The sequence below is a fragment of the Triticum urartu genome, chromosome 7A (genome assembly GCF_056163025.1).
Source record: "Triticum urartu cultivar PI428250 chromosome 7A, HENAU_Tu73, whole genome shotgun sequence".
Taxonomy (NCBI): domain Eukaryota; kingdom Viridiplantae; phylum Streptophyta; class Magnoliopsida; order Poales; family Poaceae; genus Triticum; species Triticum urartu.
The window spans coordinates 305,757,666-305,779,213 of record NC_141879.1 but is presented as its reverse complement, the minus strand read 5'-3'; the positions used below and the strand labels follow the sequence as shown (position 1 = coordinate 305,779,213).

Here is a 21,548-nt window from a genome sequence, read left to right as displayed (position 1 = left end):
CGCCAGTTCCGCCCAATCACGGTTATCAACGTGATTTTCTGGATCCTGGCCAAAGGGTACGCCAATAGGGCGACCCGGCTGGCCGATCACATTACCAACTCCAACCAGACCACCTTCATTCAAGGGCGGTATATTATGGATGGGGTGCTGGTCCTCCACGAAGTCCTTCATGAGGCCCGGTCTAAGCACCTCAGCGTGGTCTTCCTTAAGATTGATTTCCATAAGGCTTATGACACTGTTAGTTGGCCCTTCCTTCAGGAAGTTTTGCTGAAAGGATCGAGAAGAGGTGTCTAGAAGGGGGGTGATTAGACACTAAGTGCCAAAAGTTGCAGTTTTTAATTTCTTTAAGTTGAAGTGGAGTTTTGGCCCAAGTTTAACAAACACAGTACATATCAAGCAAGCATGCAAAGAGTATATGAGCAGCGAAAAGTAAAGCATGCAACTTGCAAGAATGTAAAGGGAAGGGTTTGGAGGATTCAAACGCAATAGGAGACACAGATGTTTTTGTCGTGATTCCGATAGGTGGTGCTATCGTACATCCATGTTGATGGAGACTTCAAGCCACGAAGGCTAACAGCTGCGCGAGTCCACGAAGGGCTCCACCCACGAAGGGTCCACGAAGAAGCAACCTTGTCTATCCCACCATGGCCGTCGCCCACGAAGGACTTGCCTCACTAGCGGTAGATCTTCACGAAGTAGGCGATCTCCTTGCCCTTACAAACTCCTTGGTTCAACTCCACAATCTTGTCGGAGGCTCCCAAGTGACACCTAGCCAATCTAGGAGACACCACTCTCCAAAAGTAATAAATGGTGTGTTGATGATGAACTCCTTACTCTTGTGCTTCAAATGATAGTCTCTTCAACACTCAACTCTCTCTCACGGGATATGAATTTGGTGGAAAGAAGATTTGAGTGGAAAGCAACTTGGGAAGGCTAGAGATCAAGATTCATATGGTAGGAATGGAATATCTTGACCTCAACATAAGTGTAGGTGGTTCTCTCTCAGAAAAAGTAAGTTGGAAGTGTAGGTTCGTTCTGATGGCTCTCTCCATGAATAAAGAGGAGGTGAAGGGGTATATATAGCCTCCACACAAAATCTAACCGTTACACAACTTGCCAATCTCGATGGGACCGAATTGATAAACTCGGTCGGACCGATTCAGCAAATCTAGTGACCGTTAGGATTTCCGGCGGGACCGACATGCAACTCGATAGGACCGATACGGTTAGGGTTAGGGCATAACGTAATCTCGGTGAGACCGATTACACAAACTCGGTGAGACCGATTTTGGTAATAAGCTAACCAGAGAGTTGGTCAGGTAAACTCGGTGGGACCAATTCGCTCATTTCGGTGAGACCGAAATGTTATGAAAAGGAAACAGAGAGTTTACATTGCAATCTCGGTAGGACCGATTATGCAAACTCGGTGAGACCGATTTTGGTAATAGATCCATACAGAGAGATTGCAATCCCATTTCGGTGAGACCGAGATCCCTATCGGTGAGACCGATTTGCCTAGGGTTTGTGGCAGTGGCTATGACATCTGAACTCGGTGGCGCCGGATAGAAAGAATCGGTGGGGCCGAGTTTGACTTTTGGTTTAGGTCATATGTGGATGTGAGAAAGTAGTTGAGGGCTTTGGAGCATATTACTAAGCACTTTGAGCAAGAGCCTTATTAAGCAACACCTCATCCCTCCTTAATAGTATTGGCTTTTCCTATAGACTCAATGTGATCTTGAATCACTAAAATAAAAAATATAGAGTCTTGAGCTTGGAGCTTGAGCCAATCCTTTGTCCTTAGCATCTTGAAAGGGTTCCACATCCTCTAGTCCATGCCACTTCATTGTTGAACTTATCTGAAACATACTAGGTAAAAGTGTTAGTCCAACAAGAGATATGTTGACATTAATTACCAAAACCACCTAGGGAGCACTTGCGCTTTCATTTGCTCCGGAAGGGCTTTGGCGAGCGCTGGATCACCCGCGTAATGCAGATGATTCTCTGCGGCCGCACTGCCGTGAACATCAATGGGGAGATCGGCCCTTACTTCCCCACCCTATGTGGGGTCCGTCAAGGCGATCCCCTCTCCCCATTCCGGTTCAACATGGTGGTGGACGCGCTTGCCGCCATCCTGGACAAGGCTAAGGCCGCGGGACATATTCGTGGGATCACTCCCCACCTAGCTGGCGGCTCCGGGATCTCCCTTCTCCAGTACGCCGACGACACCATCATCATGGTCGAAGGCTCGGAGACGGACATCTCGAATCTCAAGTTCCTCCTCCTCTGCTTCCAACAAATGTCTGACCTCAAGATTAATTTTGATAAGAGTGATGTGATGGTGATGGGCTACTCTCCTGAGGAATGTCTGAGCATCGCCAACCGCCTCAACTGCCGCTTGGGCTCCTTCCCCACGACCTACTTGAGAACGCCCATTAGCGATTCTAGGCTCACTGTCGCGGACTTGCGGCCGGCTGTGGCCAAGCTGCATACGCGCATTGAGCCCTGGCAGGGTAGGTGGCTCTCGAAGGCGGCCCGGACGATCCTGATCAACTCCTCCCTCTCCAGCCTCCTCTTGTTCCTCATGAGTTTCTACAGCCTCCACGAGACTCTGCACCATGAGATCGCCAAAGTCCAGTCTCGTTTCTACTAGGATGGCGACAACAATAAGCAGATATACCATATGGTTAGCTAGCCTGGCATTTGCAAGCCTCGGGACCAAGGAGGACTAGGTATCATGTGCTCGAAGCGCATGAATATTGCTCTCCTACCCCGATGGCTTTGGCGCATTTCGCAAGGGCAAGGCGGCCTCTCGTTAGATATAATCCGGGCCAAGTACCTACGTGGACAACCCCTCGCTTTCTGTCAGCGTTCAGGCGGTTCCTAGTTTTGGCAGTCGATTATCCAACTTCTCCTGGTCCTCCGCATTGGGACATCCATCTCGGTGGGTTCGGGTTCTGCGACCTTGTTCTGGTTCGACCGTTGGTCTGGTGATTCCCCCTTCACGGCGCGGTTCCCCGACCTCTTCTCCATCGTTGTGGACCCAACCATCTCCGTCGAGAGGGCCCTTATTGACTTAGGGCGCCTCGCCTTCCGGAGACCGTTCGGTCCTCCGGGATCCACCGCTTGGCGCGAGTTGCTTGATTGCATCGCCCTTCACAAACCGGCCTCGACTCGGACCCGGACCAGGTTAGGTGGCGTCTTGAGCCTTCCGGCCAATTCTCCACCAAGTCCCTCTACCAGGCCATTGCTCCCTCCATCGCCCCCCCCCCTCACGTCGGTTTGGTCCATCCATCTGCCTCTGAAGATCCGGATCTGCATGTGGCAATGGATTCCTGGACAGATCCCATCTGGGGTGGAGGTCCGCAAGCGCAACGGCCCGGGAACGGGCATCTGCCTGCTTTGCGATGTTCCCGAAGACTCGAATCACATCTTCTTCACGTGCATGTCTGCTCAGTTTCTTTGGAGCTGTTTTAGGGAGGTAGTCGGTGGCAATTGGTGTCACACCAACTTCCCCGACCTATTCGCCGAACTCCAGATATCCCCCTACCCTCTCGCCACATTAGGTGGCTTGAGATTGGGGCGCTGGCGTGGACCCTCTAGACGATCCACAATAAACTTGTGATCCAGCGCATTCCTCTTCAGCGGGCCACTGACGCTCTGTTCAAACTGTCTGGTTACTTGCAGCTCTGGCGGCCGCTTAGCCGCCCTTCGGACCGGGACGCCATCACCGCCTTCATCGCCGACCTCCGCTCGATGGCCGTTCGTCTGTCACCACCAGCTCCCCCGCCGCCACCGGAGCCTGATTAGGGCCGCTGTTAGTTGCCGCGCCGGCGCCCCTTGTGTTTTCTTTTCTTTTTAGGGCTTGTTGAGCTGTGCCCTCGGCAGAACCTATGTACTTTGTGTCGTGAGACTTGGGTGTGTGTGTGCGCTGAACTATGCTTGTACGTGTGCTCTTGGCGGTTTGCTTTATTTAAAAAGCGGGGCGAAAGCCTTTTTCGGTAAAATCGCCGTCATGGGAGATCACGAGCTAACTCGAGCACGTCACCCTCTTACCGAAAAAGGCTTTCGCCCCGCTTTATATATAAAGCACCGAACCACAAGGACCATGATACAAACTCACGCCACCACCGCACACGACACGCACACCCAAGGCGAGATACAAAGGTGTCGGGCACCGCCACACCACCCCAACGACTACCAAGCCACTACAAATGCGCGAGGACAAACTGCTTGGAGCCACCGGAGACCTCCTCCTCCGAGGGGAGGTGAGACGGAACGGCGGAACCAGGCCTCCAAGATGGTGTCCCCAAGAAGGGAACGACCACGATAGCGACCAAGGCACGCCCGCCGCCGCCACTAAGCCGCCGCCAGCAGGCTCCAGCTCGTCGCCGCGGCCGCCAGCACTGCATCCCAGGCAGCCGCCTCGACCCGTGCCGAAGGCCCCCGCTGAGGAGACAAGGCAGCCCCGTCGCCGTCAGCGCCTACCAGGCTTCGCCCGACGCGCCCTCTCTGGCGGCGGCGAGGGAGAGGAGGGAGGAGGAGGGGAAGTCCGCCGGCAGCGCTAGGGTTTCTCCCGTGACGCGCGCGCAGGGCGCGTCGCGGGAGCGAGTATGTACCTTTCCTCGCACGTCACCCTCTTCGCGTACCTCTTCGACAGTCCCATCTCTTGCATGCGCCTATTCAAATTACTGACAGTCAAAAAGAGCATCAAAAGAATCTTTGATGAAATAATAATATTTTGTACCAGTACAGGATTTATAAGCAGTGCTTAGAGATGGTGACGATAATGAAGGTGGAAGGAAGAAGGGTAGGGGAGAAAGATGACGCTTTAATTATCTTCTTGCAAGGAGATGGCCGATAGCGAGGTATGAAAATTGCCGAGGGGGAAATGAGCGGGGTCAAAGAATGATTTTGTTGCTGAAAGGAAAAACTACATTTGATTACAACACACTTTTCTTAATTAGAATATATGCTTAAGCATTGTTTTTTTATGCCATGGCAACGCACGGGCGTTCAACTAGTAAAACCAATAAAGAAAAAGATGGATTGTTTTGCGAAACAATATTTTGACCCATAGAAAGCGGGATTTTTGCTTGTGGCAATTCTCGAGCAAGTGGAGCTAAAAAAGAAGACAAAATATTTTGCCAAAAATGCAGGGTAGAATTTGTGGATTCTCGTACACAGAAGATATCAAATGGGACACATCAAACTTGCATATCTTGTGACTCATGTGTGGTATTTGAAATATCTTCCTAGTTATATTGTGAGGTGGTGAGAGCGGATCCGCCTAGCAGGGTGCTTGTCCCCGCAACATTGGCCTCGGAGTCCGGGGCCAACGACAACAACCATGATACAGATGCGACGGCTATGGCAGCTATGACGGCTACTTCGTGGTCTAGGCACAGCGTGCCTACCGTGAAAGGGTGAAGGCGCGTCGTGGCTCCTGCTCGTTTGTCGCATCCATTGCGGTGCTGGTGCCATCTGAATCCGATGACACGGTCCCTATCCTCCAAGGAGTCGGACATGCTAGATCACCAACAGATCAACACCAAGACATTGAGGAGCATGAGGAGCCGTGTCACGCCACGGAGAAGAAGGATGCCCAAGACCAGATCCTGGTGAAGCGGCAAGCTGAACCGTTCCTGCCCTCGCGGTGGAGCAAGCCCGGGCTGTCCGTGCCCTCGTCAACCTACCCCTGAAATCATTTGAGAACATGTCCGGTGCCTCCTCTGACTCATCCAGCTCCGGAGCGAGCAGATCTGTCTCGACTCCTACGTCGCCTTCGAGTGCTACTTCCGCGACAAAGAAAACAATGGCAAGGGCAAGGACGACCGCCCGTGATCCCCCATGTAAGTCGTAGTTTAGTTATGCTGTCGAACTATCTATTCTTAGTTAAATGTTGTCTTGCACTATCAAACTATCTAGTCTTAGTTAAATATTGCCTTCATTATCCTATGATGTTCGTTGTTTGATCTATATCCTATGTATGCTATTTACGTATTGCTTGTATGGATTTGAGGTTTTGGGTACGAGAAAACAGCTATGAGGGTGAATAAATAGAGGTTGATCCCGTCTGCGGATATATGAAAGATGAAATTTGTCCAGCCCGATTGAAGACGCTCTAATTCACCAAATGCTCGGATGGAGCTAGGTCGACCCCACATGCAGCTAGCGTCATCCTCGTCTCACTCTCACGTGTTCACATCACCTGGCTTCAGGAACAAAGTAAAGAGGTGTTTCTACTGTAGGCAACATCTTTTTCCCTGATGCTAGCTTGTGGTAGCACTTGCACGCAAGTGACAGACACAAAGACAGGCAAGACATGGATCCTAGCTCCTCCCAGGCATGTACGCATGCTCCTACGCAATCACCCGGCGGCCTTGCTGCAGTTAGGTGCCTCCATTATTCCACTGGGGCCATGGGAATTGATTCAGGTATCTCAAGGACCAGTCCCAGTCCCACACCATCGATCCATCAATATGATACATGCTGCCGTCGCAAGAGGCAAATGGACAGGGGGGGGGGGGGGGGGGGGGGGGGGGGGGGGGCGGACACTTCCATCGACTTGTCTTGCTCCGTCCATCGGCTTATTATCACTCGTGTTATCTTATCTATCTATCTATCTATATGATCCATCCCATAGGTTGGAATTATTCAGATACTAGTACCACCTAACGTGGCTAGCCTGGTCCCCTGGTCGGTGGGAAACCAAGGCAAGCCGGCAATATATAACTGTACTAATGAATTTCAACTATTTCCATTAACCGTGGCATAACAGACTAGTTACAACCACACAACGCAGTCACTACGTTACTGAATTTAAACTGCACAAGATCTGATTTCCAAAAGAGCAATAATAATCGATCTCATAGGAGTATTTGGTTAGTTAGCCTCGACGGTGACCAAGTAAAGTGCACTCGCCTTCGTTTCCCTCATTCGCATCCAAATGGCAATAAGAAGATGAGTGGCTCGTGTGTCAAACCTGGGATTCAGATGTTTCACAGCTGGGGAAGAAGGCCAGATCCAGGCGCTGGAACAGCAGCACACGCCACTTGTTTTTCCTTTCCCCCCTTTGCCACTGAGGCATAAGATGCTGGATCATATCAGCCCTCGCGAAAACGACCTTGCACTGATCAAGCATAGACACCCTGTCAATGAGGCGAAGAGGGCGGTTCAGATTAACCAAGGTAATGCAAAGACTTGAAAGAGCCTCAGATTGATTAGTTGTCATCTCTCTTCACAAGATTTGCTGTTGTTATGCAAGTAGAGAAAGGGGGCAATGATAGCTGCTGGCTGGAAAGGTGATGTTTTCTTTTCAAGAAAACGCAAAGGTTACAGCCCTCCTAAGAGGTTACAAACAAGGAGCAAGAATAATGCACGTCCCAGTGTGTCGGTAGGACAGTTCTAAGCCCGGTGGCACCTGCCCTAGACCAAAGCCTGGCCTCATCTTTGATTCTACCGACAAGGGTGTCAACAGAAGGCCGGCTAGAAAGGTGATGTAACTCCTCAAACACTGATTTGAACAATAAAGCTTGCTAGGGTTCATCTGCTTGCCTTAGGGTGAGGAGTGAAACTTCATTCTCCCAAAACAAGAGCGGAAGCATTTCTACTCATGTCCAAACTTTTTGTGTCTCCAACCTAATACTATTTGAGCATGCTCACACTATTCCCCCGCATATCTTTCATGCCGCTTGCTGTCCTCGCTATGTTACTGCAGCAGAATTGGTGCTGGCAATTCCAAACATATCTAGCCAGCCCCAGAGCACTGCCAGTGTTCCTGGAAAATGTTCGATGCACATATTAGTATTTTTTTTATCAATCTTCGATATATGGAATAAGTTTGAGATTCATTTGCGATCACAATAGTAAGGGAAAAAATACAGCCAATTCATTTGTGATTCTAGTTCCAGAAGGCCATTGTATTTTCGGCCACAAGAAGTCTGATCGGATAATAATTGTAAAGCAAGAAGTTAACAGTTGAGCAAAGTACCCCCAAAATGCGACTAGTCATTTAGCTTGGCGTCACCAGTTGACGCCGTGATTTCAACATCACAACTAGAAATGAAGCAAGGAACGTGCACATCAAGAGTAACAGACAACAGCACCCACTGCACGGCACATGCAATGGTATTACACTCTCTTAGTTAAGAGAAGTACTCTTACCTTTTAAAGCAGATACGGCATGATCTTGTATGACTTATGAATATGACATGAGGGTACAGGAGTAAGAAGCTTTGCCTCTTTTTTAGAGCGTCTAGATAATAAATAGAAAATCAGGTTGTATGATTTATTTTCTTTCTATAGTTTGAAACTAAAAACTGTATTTGCAAGTCGCTCAAGAATAGAAGACAAGAAATGCAAGGCAACGGTGTGAAGTGAAAGGTGCCACAGTTATAAAGATTTATGAATCAAACTGCCAATGTTAGATCCATCCATAGATTCTGAAGTTTATTATAGACTAGTATCCGCATATCTAAGTCTAATTACAACAATTAATCATACGTACTTGGTTATAGCAAACTGGTTTGCAGTAACTACACATTCACAAGATGAAATAATTAAGCATTCTTTGGTTATGTCTTGGTTCTGGCTGTTCAGTGGCGAACAGAAGTTACAGAACGCCAGCTTTCTGGACAATCTTTCTGTAGGTAAGCATCCTGAAATTGATATGCAGAACATGATATATTATGAATATGTGAGTAAAGGGCAATGGAACAATATGTGCTTCCAGAATAACAGCAAAACAATAGATTCAATAGCTAATTTCTGGAGTAAAAACAAACTGTAAACAGGTCAGTCAAGTAACTTGTGAGTAATACATTTTCAGGTCTGAGGCTGGAAGTTATCAGCACAGGAGTTTGGAAAAGACATCCAGGTCCAGCTTCCCCTGGTGAGCAGCAGGAGCCACCTCCCTCGCCAACCTTCCGACCACTCGCTCAATGTACACTACATACAGCCCATTTATGTTTTCTAGGACTTCCAGGTCTTTGCGTGCCTTCAGAATAGATCTGACCCATTCTTCAAATATTTCTGGATAACAGTTTGTAAATTTTGATCAAACTCTCTGCAATGAATTGCCGGGAAGATATAGCATAGTATGATGCACTGAAGCTCTATTAGCAGTGGTATTATTTGGATAGAGTACATTTCAGTATTTATCGATTCAAATTTGTAATTAAAGATGCACATCTATATAATAAAAAGCTCTCAACTGTGGCTGCCAACTAAAACACAGTATCTATATTTAGATATTTGATACGACACAATTTCTTTAAATCAAGTGATGCGACCCTGATATTTTTCACACTGTCATGTTGAATGTTGATAATGTCAAGAGAGGTTGAGCTAGACCAAACTTGACATGGGAGGAGTCCATAAAGAGAGACCTGAAGAACTGGAATATCACCAAGGACTAGCCATAGACAGGGGTGCGTGGAAGTTACCTATCCACATGCCAGAACCATGACTAGGTTTCGAGATCTTATGGGTTTCAACTCTAGCCTACCCCAACTTGTTCGGGACTGAAAGACTCTGTTGTTGTTTTAAGGGTTGAATGCAAACACAATTCAGAAAACTTAATAGATAGGGAAAAGGATGGCCAGGGGTAAGAAAACACTAACTTTTGTCAAATTGCTCGCAACATAGCCAAATTTTCATGTAATCAGATATGAGGAACTCGATTAATTGAATCCTGCAACACACGAATAGGATGACCACACGCAACATTTAGTTATGCAGTCAGAATCAAGGTAACAAAAAAAATCTCATACGAACTATAGAGACGACACTCCATACATGAGCACACATCGCATTCTTAATATGTAACTTTGACCGTTATTTTGTGTGTGAATATGTTACTACTTAAGAGCATGTTGTGAAAATATTTTCCATCACAAATCTAATGATAAAGTTCCGTTTCTTATATGTTACTTGTCTGACAAATTTGAAAATATATTTTCTACACCATCATCTATTTCTGAAACTGTTGCAGGAAGTAGCAACTGTTGTATATCCCCCTTCAAATATTCAGTTAATTCTACACATATCCAACCATACAGTCTGTAAAGATCAATAAGACAGGAATAAATTTGGACCAATGAAGAATAACATAGTTGATGCACATGCAGGATGCTAAAAAGTTACAGGCACCACTAAATGAGCAATCCCGCAAAACAAAAAACTAAATGGGCTGTAGGCTGTCAATTAACCAGATTTGTAAGCCAATGAAAGCTCAAACCTGTGTATCCTAATTGTGACACTTTGGGCCAGCGCCAAATTAATGGGCAACTGATCGGCTATTCAAAGCATTTTTCACTATACTGCTAAAGTGGTAATGGTAGCCTCTTCAAACTATTCTTCATCCAATATTTCAAGACTAAATGACTATGAACTACTGCACATGTAGGAATAGCTGCCCTGTGCAAACTGCTGGTATAGTTTTTCATCCAGATTTCAATGCTACAGGTCAAAACGTCTGTTATAAACTAGTGAATTAAAATAGGTACACTGAAGAACAGGTAATCATGAGTGCCTTTGGAGAAGTTAAAATTATCCGACTGTAATATAAACTAGAATGAAAAGAAGATCAGCTTAAGCTTACATAATGAACATATTGCCATGCATATCAGGGAAGGAATCATCAAATGGATCTAAGAGAAGCAAGCTTTCTGATACATTTGAGATCTTTTGAGAAACTGCAAGGATTATCCGCTGACCAATGAACTCTTCATTTCCTAACTTGCGGAACAAGTGCTGCACATTGAATTGGGCATCTGAGCAGTCAACTGGCCCTGCAAACTTGAACAAAATGGAAGGCGGCAATCAATGTACTATTGGTTGATGTTAGGAGCACAGACACATGAATGCCAAAATTCATAGTTTATCTCATTGCGTTTACTCTGCACTGAAATGACCAAAAGTAACTAAATGAAACTACAGATGTGACCACTCAGCAGATCTATTCAGAATAAAACATGATTCAAAGTGATCATGTAAAAGAATATGTTGATATGATTTGCCTATAAGAAAGAATGTAAAACAAACACCATGAAGCCTATAACTAATCTATCATACTTGGTGGGACTTCCACACGTACCCTACTAGGGAAAACCTTATACACAGAATCTTAACAGCAGCGCGGCATAAAAACAGGCGCTGCTGCTAAGTAGTAGCAGCGCGGCTACGGAAAGCTCGCTACTGGTGCAAACTTAGCAGTAGCGCGTGACGCTTAAACCGCGCTGCTACAAAAATCCACCGACAGTACACAACGACATAAGTTTACCAGTAGCGTGGCGCCAGGGAGCGCGCTGCTGCTAATGCCATAGTAGCAACGCGCTTTTTTGTCACCTCGCTGCTGCTAATTTTGAAATTGTGCATAGGGTTGGCCCGTTTAGCAATAGCGCGTGACAGGAAAGCGCGCTGTTGCTACGCTCTTAGCAGCAGCGCGCTTTCTCTCCCGCGCTACTGCTAAGACGCAGCACCCACCACCTTTTCCACCTCCCCTCCCCATCTCCTCTCCTCCCTTTCCCCTACCTCCCACATCCTCCCTCTCTCACTCTTCTTCCTTAATACTTCTCCCCCCATTACTCTCCCTCTTCTACCTACCTTTCTCTCTCTTCATTACTCCTAGCTATAACTACACCACCTCCATTAATTCATCTCCTTTCTCTTTTTCCTCCCCCCTCCACTAGTTGAAGTTGTCTCCTCCCAAATTAGCTAGCTAGGTAGATGTAGCATTTAGTTAAGTGACCTATTTACCCCCTAACTAGATCTTTCTTTGTCAAGAAGAGCTTTGTGCACTTTTGACCTCCCTACATCATCATCTCCACCGTGTGCTCGATCTCGAGATAGAGGTGTGATTAATATTTCATGCTTTTGCAAAATGGAAATATATGTTCCTATTTTGTGTACACACTTAATTAGCCATTATTATGCATGGGTCCAATGATGTAATATATATATATATGTTCCTATTTTGTATACACACTTAGCCATTATTATGCAAGGGTCCAATGATGTAATATATATGTTCCTATTATGCTGAGGAAAAGAAAAAAGGGAAACTGGTTATAGCAGTAGCGCTTTAGTGAAAAAGAGCTACAGCTAGTCAAGGTAGCAGTAGCGGTTTCTGCAGAAAATCGCTATAGCTACTCGTAATAGTAGTAGCGCGTTTCGTGTAAACGCGCTACTGCTACGTCCACTTAACCCAAAATTCTCCCTCTCCCTGCTTCATCCCGCCTCTTTTCCCCCAAATCCCCACTCTCTCTTCCCCGGCCCCGTCGCACCGCCGCGCCCGCCCCCGACCCCGGCGCACTCGCCCCCGACCCCGCCGCCCCCGACCCCGCCGCGCCCGACCCCGGCGCGCTCGCCCCCGACCCCGCCGCCCCCGACCCCGCCGCGCCCGACCCCGGCGCGCTCGCCCCCGACCCCGCCGCGCCCGACCCCGGCGCGCTCGCCCCCGACCCCGCCGCCCCCGACCCCGCCGCGCCCGACCCCGGCGCACTCGCCCCCGACCCCGCCGCCCCCGACCCCGCCGCGCCCGACCCCGCCGCGCTCGCCCCCGACCCCGCCGCCCCCGACCCAGGCGCGCTCACCCCCGGCGCCGGCGCTCGCCCCCGACCCGTCGGCCCTCGCCTCCCTCCTCTGCTTCCTCCCCTCCCAACCTCGGCCGTGGTCGGGCCTGCCTCCTCGCCCTGCACCCTCTGTAAACCACCCCCCCTCTCTCTCTCTCTTCTAGCTAGGGTTAATTTACTTAGGTTTTAGTTATGTTAATTAGGTTATCTATTTAGTTATGAATTTAGATAGGTTTCAAAATTTGCTGAATTTATATGCAAATTTGAACTGGACATGTGATATGTGGATATGTCATGTTTTGGACATGTCATGTTTTGGTAAATGATCCGAGTTGCCTATGTTACGCCAGAATGTTGATTCATTTCCGTTCCGGTGAATTTCAGGCGCTCGATATGTCCATTTTTTAGCAAAGGTCATGCCGAAATTTCCCGTGAATAAAGGCATGATTTGTGCTACATAGTTGGCATATCGAGTGCTGGCACATAGATTTCTTTTTTATCTCATTTCTCATTTATTCATACTTTTAGAAATAAATGAGGACACTTAATCATAGGAAACATGTCGAACAACGAAGAAACTGAGCCTTCTGACCAAGATGCAGACGAGATGGATTATGAGGGTGAACAAGACTACCTCGACTTTTTGACTGCTAAGCAAGGTTTGCAGGTCCGCCTCGATGATGGTACTGACGCCGACACCGACACCGACGGCGCCGACACCGATGGCGGCGCCGAGACCGGTGGGGAAGGTACCGCCGGGGAAGATACCGGCGCCAATGCCGGTACCGAAAAGAGGCATAAGAAGCAGAGGATACGAAAACCTAACAAACTAGGAATTGGACGACTTGTGATCACAAAGATGGCACCTAGCAAGTTTGAGCCGTTAGAGCCGGAAGAACCTCGCAAGTGCTATGGGAACCAAGTAGGATGCATCCTACGGGAATGCGCGAGCATCAATGACGATGACTTAAGGAGTAAAGAACATTTGACGCAGTTGCTCCTAACGAAGTTGCACAAGAGATTCAAGTTCCTCGATCGGGATGATAACATAGAACAACCGTGAGATGATCCGAAGATGAAAAAGATTAACAATCACGCCATGGGCATGTTCAGCAATGATTTGGCCTCCTGGAAATCGAGGGTGAAACGAGCTATTGAGGCTGAGGAACCCCTGTCCAAGATTCTGGAGGAAAATCCGACACTTACGGAAGAGGAGTTCGAAAAGTTCAAGGACACTTGCGCTACCGAGGACGCCAAGGCTAAGGCTGCGAAATTCAAGAGCCTTCAGCAAAGGAACACGGGGAAGCATCGCCTCGGAAGCCGTGGCTACCTCGGTAAAAGGCCCATATGGGATAAGGAGGACGCGGAACGTGAAGCCGCGGGTCTCCCAGACCCCTTCGCGAAGTTCACCAACCCCTTGGAGCATGACTTCATCAGGGCCTGCTACAAGTGGGACAAGGAGAAAAAGGTTTTTTACACGGACAAGATCACGAGGAAATTGATTAGACTACTGGAGAAGCAACACCAGCTTGCAGCCGAAAACCCTACTTCTCCGATGAGGCCCAAGTGGGACACCCCTCTCAACCGGGCCTTGAACGAACTTAAGGGACTCCCTTTGGGCCAGCGGACGCAATATGGTCGTGTGCACGGCGCTGGAGATGGCGCCACGTGGAAGGTGTTTTACAACGAGGGCCCGAAGGCCAAGAAGCAGAAAAAGAAGTTTAGTCAGGCGGACATCGACGCGAAGGTGAAGCTTGCGGTCGAGAAAAAAGTAGCTGAGGACGCGAAAAAAGCAGCCGAGGACAAATATGAGTTGCTACAGCAGGCAGTCAATGCAGCTGTAACTGCCTGCAGAAATGATTTTGCTACTAACTTGGTTCCAGTTATCATCAACTGGACGAAGGAAAATCCAGACAAGACGGTACATGATTTCCCGTTGCCCAGTTTCGTCGGGAGCAACTCCATGAACAACAACACCATCGCACCATCACTTGCTCACGCAATTGGGCCTCCTCTCGCAGCCGCTCCCGCTCATAGCAGCCCGTCCTCAGTCTCTGGCGCGCTTGGTGGGCCTTCGTCTTTGGTTGAGCTCGACGCCGTCACGGCAATTACATGTCGCACCAACATATATATATATAATATTCCATTTTTGTTGCCTTTCGGATGTTTTACGCCACAGACATATGTGTTTGCAGGCGAAAGAAACCTCGTGCACCATACTCTACTTGATCAAAGGCCAGAAGGTGGACGTGGGAAAGGGGATGATAATGGACCCCTTGCAACCCACGTTCCACAACCAGCCGATCCCTGCTGGGCACTTCAGGGTTAGCTTGTCCAGTGTGAAATCAGGGCACGAGGATTTGCCTCCTCCAGTACAGCATGTGGGAGCGGACGACGAGACCCCGCCGCGGATTGGAAGCTGCAAGGGTTGGGTGCTGCTATGGCCGAAGAATCTTATTCGTCTGGAGCCGGCCGAGAGCACACCAATAACCACACATCAACAAGCATGTGCGGAGACCACCACCCCGCTTACGCAATTACCAGCTCCTGTAGTGCCGGGTGAGAGCGGCGGACGACATGATGAAGGGGGTGCAATAGTGCTGGCTGATGTAATTTGTCCTGTAGAACAGAGAATGGATGATGAGACGGAGGTCGGCCCTATGGATTTCCTCAATACAAACGCGTATGACTGTGACATAGAATTGATGAGTCAACCATATGACGAATCGGGCTATCAGCTTGCTAATGAGGATATGGATGATATGCCCGGGCAGGAAGGTCGTAGCAGGGATTGCAAAAAGTCTCTCTTCATGAAATCCTCACAGGACACACCTGAAGATGCCGCCTCAACACAGGCTCAACTATCCCAGCGCGAGGGTCGTACAGTACTTAGCCCGGGAACACTGGGGCAGGGGTTAAGGAAGGGTCTAGAAGGTGTGCCCAAGAAAAAGGAGAGAAAGAGATCGGGGAAGATAGCTGCCTCCAAACAAGCCAGAGCACATAGCAGCCAAACGATGCATTCTGAAGAGCGTGTACCCGTGAAAGGTGCGGCCATGTTCCATCTCACGGGCGAGCCGATGCTACCGCCGAAACCGCTGCAGGCACTAACAGGGGATCTCAGGAGACTGCACGACCATGTGATGTCGACTGAGAAAAGCCTACTAGCCTCAAAGGATCCAGGATATCCGACATACGCGGCTCGTGTGCCTGAGGGGAAGTGCTACGTCGAGACACGGCCCGCGGAGGTGTTCTTCCTGCGGTTTGACCATATCTTTGAGATGTTTCTGACAAGGCGGCTCGATTTTACAATCGTCCGCCTTTTTGCGCTACATATGAGCTCTGTCATGAACAATGAAGAAGTCTCGCAAATCTGTGTGGCGGATCCGTACTACATGCACGAGTCTTTCTTGAGTCTCGGCGACTTTGAGCGTGAAACTGCTAGGGACTACCTCCAAAACTTCATGGTACAGAATAAGGACCGGGAAATTGTCCTCGTGCCTTATCATCCAAAGTAAGTCAGTTTCAAACAACCCTTTCATACATTTCAATCATTCCTTCTCTCTCTATGGGGAATAATTTGAGGTGTCTTTTCCCCGCAGCAACGGGCGCGCCGTCCTTATCGTTCTTTATCCGCAAGTCTCCCACGCCGTGTATTTTGACCCTTCCAGAGACTACGAGAAAAAAGACTACACCCACATAATGAATATTCTAGATGATGCTCTCCAAGGCTTCAGCTTTAGAGGTGGCCACATGCAGATCAGGAAACAAAGGAACAAGAAGATGGGTTTCGCGCATAAAACTAACTTCTCCTGCATCCAAGTCCCAAAACCAAGCAAGAAGGATGGATTGTACATCCTCCATCTCATGATTCAGTTCAACACGGATCACCAAAAGCTTCGCATGAGAAGCAGAAATGATGATCATATCCACAAGTGGCTAGAATCTCATGGAGAAGTGGATTATAAACTTAGAGATGACTTCTTTCGCATCCAAAGCGACATTGCGAGGATCATCATGAAAGAAGTCGTCGATGAGAAGGGGATGTTCCACCACGGCCCTATATCGCGAGCTGACGTCCGAACTCGCATAGGCATGCAACGTCTAGACCTCACGCCGTTCAAGAAGCTAGGGTCCATCCTCGATGATATGGAAGGATGGAACTTCTAGTGATTTATGATGCCGATGATGATGATATGTGTCGGTTGAACTTGTATACTATTTGTAGCGATGCAACTTTGTGATGTCCACGATCCCTGCCGAACTTGCGTAACGCTACTTTGTTAGTTTGCGTACGATGACCTGCGTACCTCTAGTTAATTAATTTGCGTACTGTATGTTGCATCTAGTTGCTAACCCTTTCTTTTTCGGTGTTCTCTAGTATATTTTGTTGCATATATATGATTGTACATCCTCTTCATGAACATGCATCTCTAACAGGTACCTAGTTTCTTGATGGCGAGATGGAACTGCTATGTCGTGTACAAAGGGAAGGTTCCGGGGGTGTACGACGAGTGGCATGAGTGTCAGGCGCAAGTGAATGGGTTCTCGGACGCCAGCCATAAAGGCTTCAAAAGCAGACAAGAAGGAGAAGCTAGTTACTTGAGGTTCACGCTAGCGCGAGAGAGGACTCGTAACCGCCATCTCATGTACTGCATAGTTCCGCTCTCACTCATAGTGATAGCTCTTCTCGCGTATACCTTTGTTTAGATGGATGACGTTGTAGTTGCAAGTATTCGAGACTTGCATGTATCACTATTTTCGAGATGATCACAAGATACCACTTTGTGTTGGATGATGATTATGACGAGACTATTTGTATGTATATGCTATGATTACATTTGTGGTCTCGCAGGCATTTGTATGTGTATCATGATGACATTTGTATGTGCTAAAGATTCTTCTATAAAGCCTGTTCAAATACAAAACAAATATGCCAAAAAAAACAAAAAACTACTAAAATTAGCAGTAGCGAGTGGAGAAAAGTTAGCAGCAGCGCGGTTGTAGCAGTAGCGCGCACAGGGGAAGCGCGCTATAGCTATTAGCAGCAACGAGGTTCCTTTAAGAGCGCTGCTGCAACACTTGTGTAGCAGTAGCGCGGGTGGACCAGCGCTACTGCTATACGTTAGCTGTAGCGCCTTATTAGTAGCGTCGGCCCCCGCGCTACTAAAAGGCCGAAAACCCGCGCTGCTGCTAGGCTTTTCCCTAGTAGTGGTACTACAAGTTCAATTTTGATACACAGGAAGTATTTCACGTTATTTTGTGGACAACATATAAATATATAAAGTAAACATACATTGTTATCTCTAGGTAGGATTGGAAATTTGTTTGACGATAAGTTGGGATGGAGGCTGCAAGCTAGAATGCTACCTAGTGTACTGTAAACCGAAATAATAAGGAAAGCATAATTTATTTCACATTGAATATCCCCCAGAGCATATCATCGATGATTTTACAGCATAACTTAGGGCTGACCTCAAGAAAGCCATGACCCTGAGTAAAATACTACCAGATAGTTGGAGCATAAAACAACTTGCGCTATATTGATGTACTGCAGAAGAGCCTGGGATTGTGGTCGCAGTAAATATTTACAAATTTGAAAACACTCTGTATGAACTAACTAGAGCAACTTGCATGCCAGAAATCTGTATCAGGCATAAGGTTGCATTGCATGTTTCTGTCAGATCATCACCTTGTGTGTACTGTTCTGAAAGAATATAGACAAAACATCCAAAGTACTTAAAGAGTATATCAAATAAGTATCACCTGAATCCGAAGTACCAGCATTTTCAGGAATGGTGCACATCCTTTTCATCAAACGTGTCACTAAACCATCAATTATCTCCTCAACCAGTTCATTTTCCCTTTTCGACGATAGAATGTTCTTCAGTAAAGCTGAAAGAAAAAAAATTACAAATTGATAAAAGACTGTTGTCTCAACCAAATATGGATTCAACAGATAAGATAAACAGAAAATTTCATCATTAACATAATGGTAATTTTGTCTGCACTGTATTTTGAACATGCATGTTTTGGTCTGACATTGCAGATTTAAGAACTCAAAAAAGATTCTGGATCACGCTACAGTGGTGTACGTCTATAGTAAACAGTAAATAGCAACCCTACAACAGAAAATAAGGCTGGAAGCTGGAAGTGAATTTGTAAGTCATATTCTGCAGAATATGGCAATATTGATTTGTTGCCTAGATTCCATGCCATTGGTCTGGAAACGGCCTCTTGCAGAAATGCCGGGAAAGGCTGCATACGGAAGACCCAAAGTGGTCGGACCCTTCCCCGGACCCGCTACGTGCACCGGGCTACCCTTTTTTTATTCCATGCCATTGGTTTGCCATGTCAACACACTGAAAATTATGAGCACCATGATTTATTATGTACATGTAAGGTGTGTCTGCGTGTCTATTCTATCCTGCTTGAATTGATAAGTGTTAACTAATAGGGTACTAGACTTCTATATTATACAATCTGGAAAGAGAAATCTAAAATTGGCCTTTGTGTCCCATAAATTTCATTATTTCAAACAACCACATCATATCCTGCATTCTTTGAGCATGTAAATGTACATATGGACCAAATGGTGATAGTTCAGCACAAATGAAATGTAGAAGGCTGAATTTGTAGTGTAGATAAGTTTGTGTTTTCTTCCTTCAAATATTATACCCATGAAAATACTAAAACTTGAATGTACAGTAATTATTTCGGATCAATACACACCAAGGCGGAATGTCGTGTTCATCATAGTCGAGTACTTCCTTAATATCTCACTGGATTACACATCACACTATGCATAGCTTAGATTATCGGTCAGATTCAATGATGAAATTATAGCAGAATTCTGACTTACACAAAATGAAGTCTACTGCTTGGTGAGAGAATGTAGCAAATGTGGAGCAAGATTCTTTCTGCACAAGATAATCCAACGTTAGAAACATAGAAGAAACAAAATATGGGAATCTCAGTTACAATGAGAGGATACAATTATACTTTCGCAAAAATCCCATCTGATAGCTCTACCAGGAAATCAGTTGACAAGCTAAGCTGTTGTATCTCATCCTCGCTATTGAACTCTGCACAATCAAATGATTCAAACGAAGGTTTAAGCAGATAAAATTTTGCTGCAGTAACCTGAAATAGAGAGTTGTAAGAGGGGAACGATCCAAACTTCCAAATGGCGCACAGTTCATACACACTCGTGGAACAAAAAAATAAAAAGTTAAAGCATAAGGATATGTTCTGAGTAGCACCCACCCATCAAACTAGTGACGGGAAGAGATCGATCCAGTCTCCGTCGCTTCTCCTTCCACCGCGCTGTTGCGATTAAATTACAAAACACGATTGTTAAAATTTGGGGGGTTGCATAGTAGCCAATTAGTTTCATCTCGATCACAGACTCTAAAACTGTACCCAATCTGAGGAACCTCCTCCGCAGCACCTCGTCGACCCAATGCTCTCCTCCACCCGTTGGAGGCGGCGGCTGCAGGTCGCTGCACCCGTCGAAGAAGTGGCAGCGGCATGACGCAAGTGGCGGCTCCATCGCCTCCCCGCGCACCCCATCTGATCGACAACACATCTAAGTCACACCAACTGGGCGCCGGAAACCGAACGAACGCGGGCGTGCGCACTTACCTTGGAGGAGCTTGAGCTCTTCGCGGAGGCGGAGAATCTCGCGCTTCCGCTCCTTAGCCTGGGTGGGAGAAGAGGATAAAGTGAGATAAAGGTGGAATTAGAGGTTTGTGGTGAGAGGGGACGGGGGGTGAATGAGACCTTGCGCTTCCAGTGGATAAGAGGCGGGGAGGAGGTGCCTGCGGCGGCGGCGGCGGCGGCGGTTGTGGAGGGGAGGCGTTTGTAGTGGATGAGAGCCATTGCGAGGGCTGCCTTCAGCGATGGCGAGTCTATCCGGGATGAGGATGCGGCCAGCGGCGTCGCCGTCGGCGGGCGGGAGGCGGGAGCCATGGCGATTTCGGCGACGAGCAGGAGGGAGAGAGCGAAAGCCCAAATGAGAAACGGAAGCACAAGAGAGGGCAATTTGAAATTCGTAATCAAAAAAGCTCCGCTATACCACCTATATAACCAAGGATCTTTCTGTCTAGGACACATCTAGATATAACATAATTATGTCATATCTAACCTTGTATCCACTATATTTATGGTCTATTTTTTTTGTCCCAGATTTTTTTGTTCCTTATTGCTGTGTTATTTATGGAAACTTAGATGTGACATCCTTAAAGAACATCTAGATGTGAATTAGACAAACTATATAACCAAACCAGGGCCATTACACTTCAGAATCTCAACGCCTGATAGGAGACGGCCTCGAATCCATTGTCACAAGAAGATCCTAATTTTGAGAGGGAGGTGAATCTTTCAAATGAAGGAGAGCGCCTCATGGCCAGGAGAGGGGGCGATGGCCAGGTACAGCGATTTGGTGGAGAATTGACCGGAAGGCTCTAGCCGCCATCTGGCCCGGTCGACGTCTGCGGTTAGATCAGGCTCGTGGAGTGCAATACAGTCGAGCAACTCCTGCCAGTCTGCGTTCTCAGCCGGGCGAAAGGGTCTCTAGAACGCAAGTTGCCCTAAGTCAGCGAGGGCGGACGCCACGGAGATCCGGAGGGCAACCGCGATGGAGAACAAGTCTGGAAAGCGGGCTGCAAGAGGCGTGCCTCAGTCCACCTATCGAACCAGAACAACGTGGCGGTGCCGGACCCAATCGTGATTGACGTCCCGATTCGGAGGACGGGAAGGAGCTAAATGATGGATTGCCAGAACTGGGAGCCCCCCAACCGCTGGCAGAAGGCGAGGGGCTGGCCGCGGAGGTATTTCTGCTGAATGATGCGAAGCCATAGGCCGCCATCCCCGTTGGCAATCCGCCAGAGCAACCGGGTCAGGAGGGCAATGTTCATGCGTTTGGAGGACATAATCCCGAGTCCGCCCTGGTCGCGAGGTTTGCAGATCTCAGACCAC

At 47.6% G+C, this 21,548-nt stretch overlaps 1 protein-coding gene and 1 long non-coding RNA gene across 9 annotated transcripts; one reads left to right on the top strand and one right to left on the bottom strand.

Annotated features, from left to right (window-relative positions):
• Positions 1-2,915: 2,915 nt before the first annotated feature.
• MPS1 (multipolar spindle 1) lies at positions 2,916-20,639 on the bottom strand. Of its 6 annotated transcripts, XR_015611292.1 has the most exons (13): positions 20,352-20,638; positions 20,214-20,271; positions 19,992-20,141; positions 19,836-19,895; positions 19,572-19,654; positions 19,432-19,489; positions 18,336-18,464; positions 10,601-10,790; positions 9,621-9,691; positions 8,507-8,657; positions 7,555-7,777; positions 6,983-7,148; positions 2,916-4,676 (listed from the first exon to the last, which is right to left on the bottom strand). XR_015611292.1 is itself a non-coding variant. In XM_087536160.1 (11 exons), the coding sequence occupies exons 1-11, from the start codon at positions 20,538-20,540 to the stop codon at positions 7,645-7,647; spliced, it is 1,242 nt and encodes a 413-aa protein (XP_087392286.1). In that variant the 5' UTR covers positions 20,541-20,639; the 3' UTR covers positions 7,445-7,644. The 6 variants fall into 6 exon arrangements, 5 of the variants coding, with proteins under 5 accessions (XP_087392286.1, XP_087392285.1, XP_087392288.1 ...); XM_087536160.1 differs by lacking the exons at positions 2,916-4,676; positions 6,983-7,148 and having other exon boundaries at positions 7,445-7,777; positions 19,602-19,654; positions 20,352-20,639; XM_087536159.1 differs by lacking the exons at positions 2,916-4,676; positions 6,983-7,148 and having other exon boundaries at positions 7,445-7,777.
• On the top strand, positions 4,684-17,423 carry LOC147959403 (uncharacterized). Of its 3 annotated transcripts, XR_015611294.1 has the most exons (3): positions 4,684-5,849; positions 8,828-8,941; positions 17,010-17,423. It is a non-coding gene; the product is annotated as an uncharacterized LOC147959403 (long non-coding RNA). The 3 variants fall into 3 exon arrangements; XR_015611293.1 differs by lacking the exon at positions 17,010-17,423 and having other exon boundaries at positions 8,828-9,098; XR_015611295.1 differs by lacking the exons at positions 4,684-5,849; positions 17,010-17,423 and adding an exon at positions 7,369-7,493 and having other exon boundaries at positions 8,828-9,098.
• Positions 20,640-21,548: the final 909 nt, after the last annotated feature.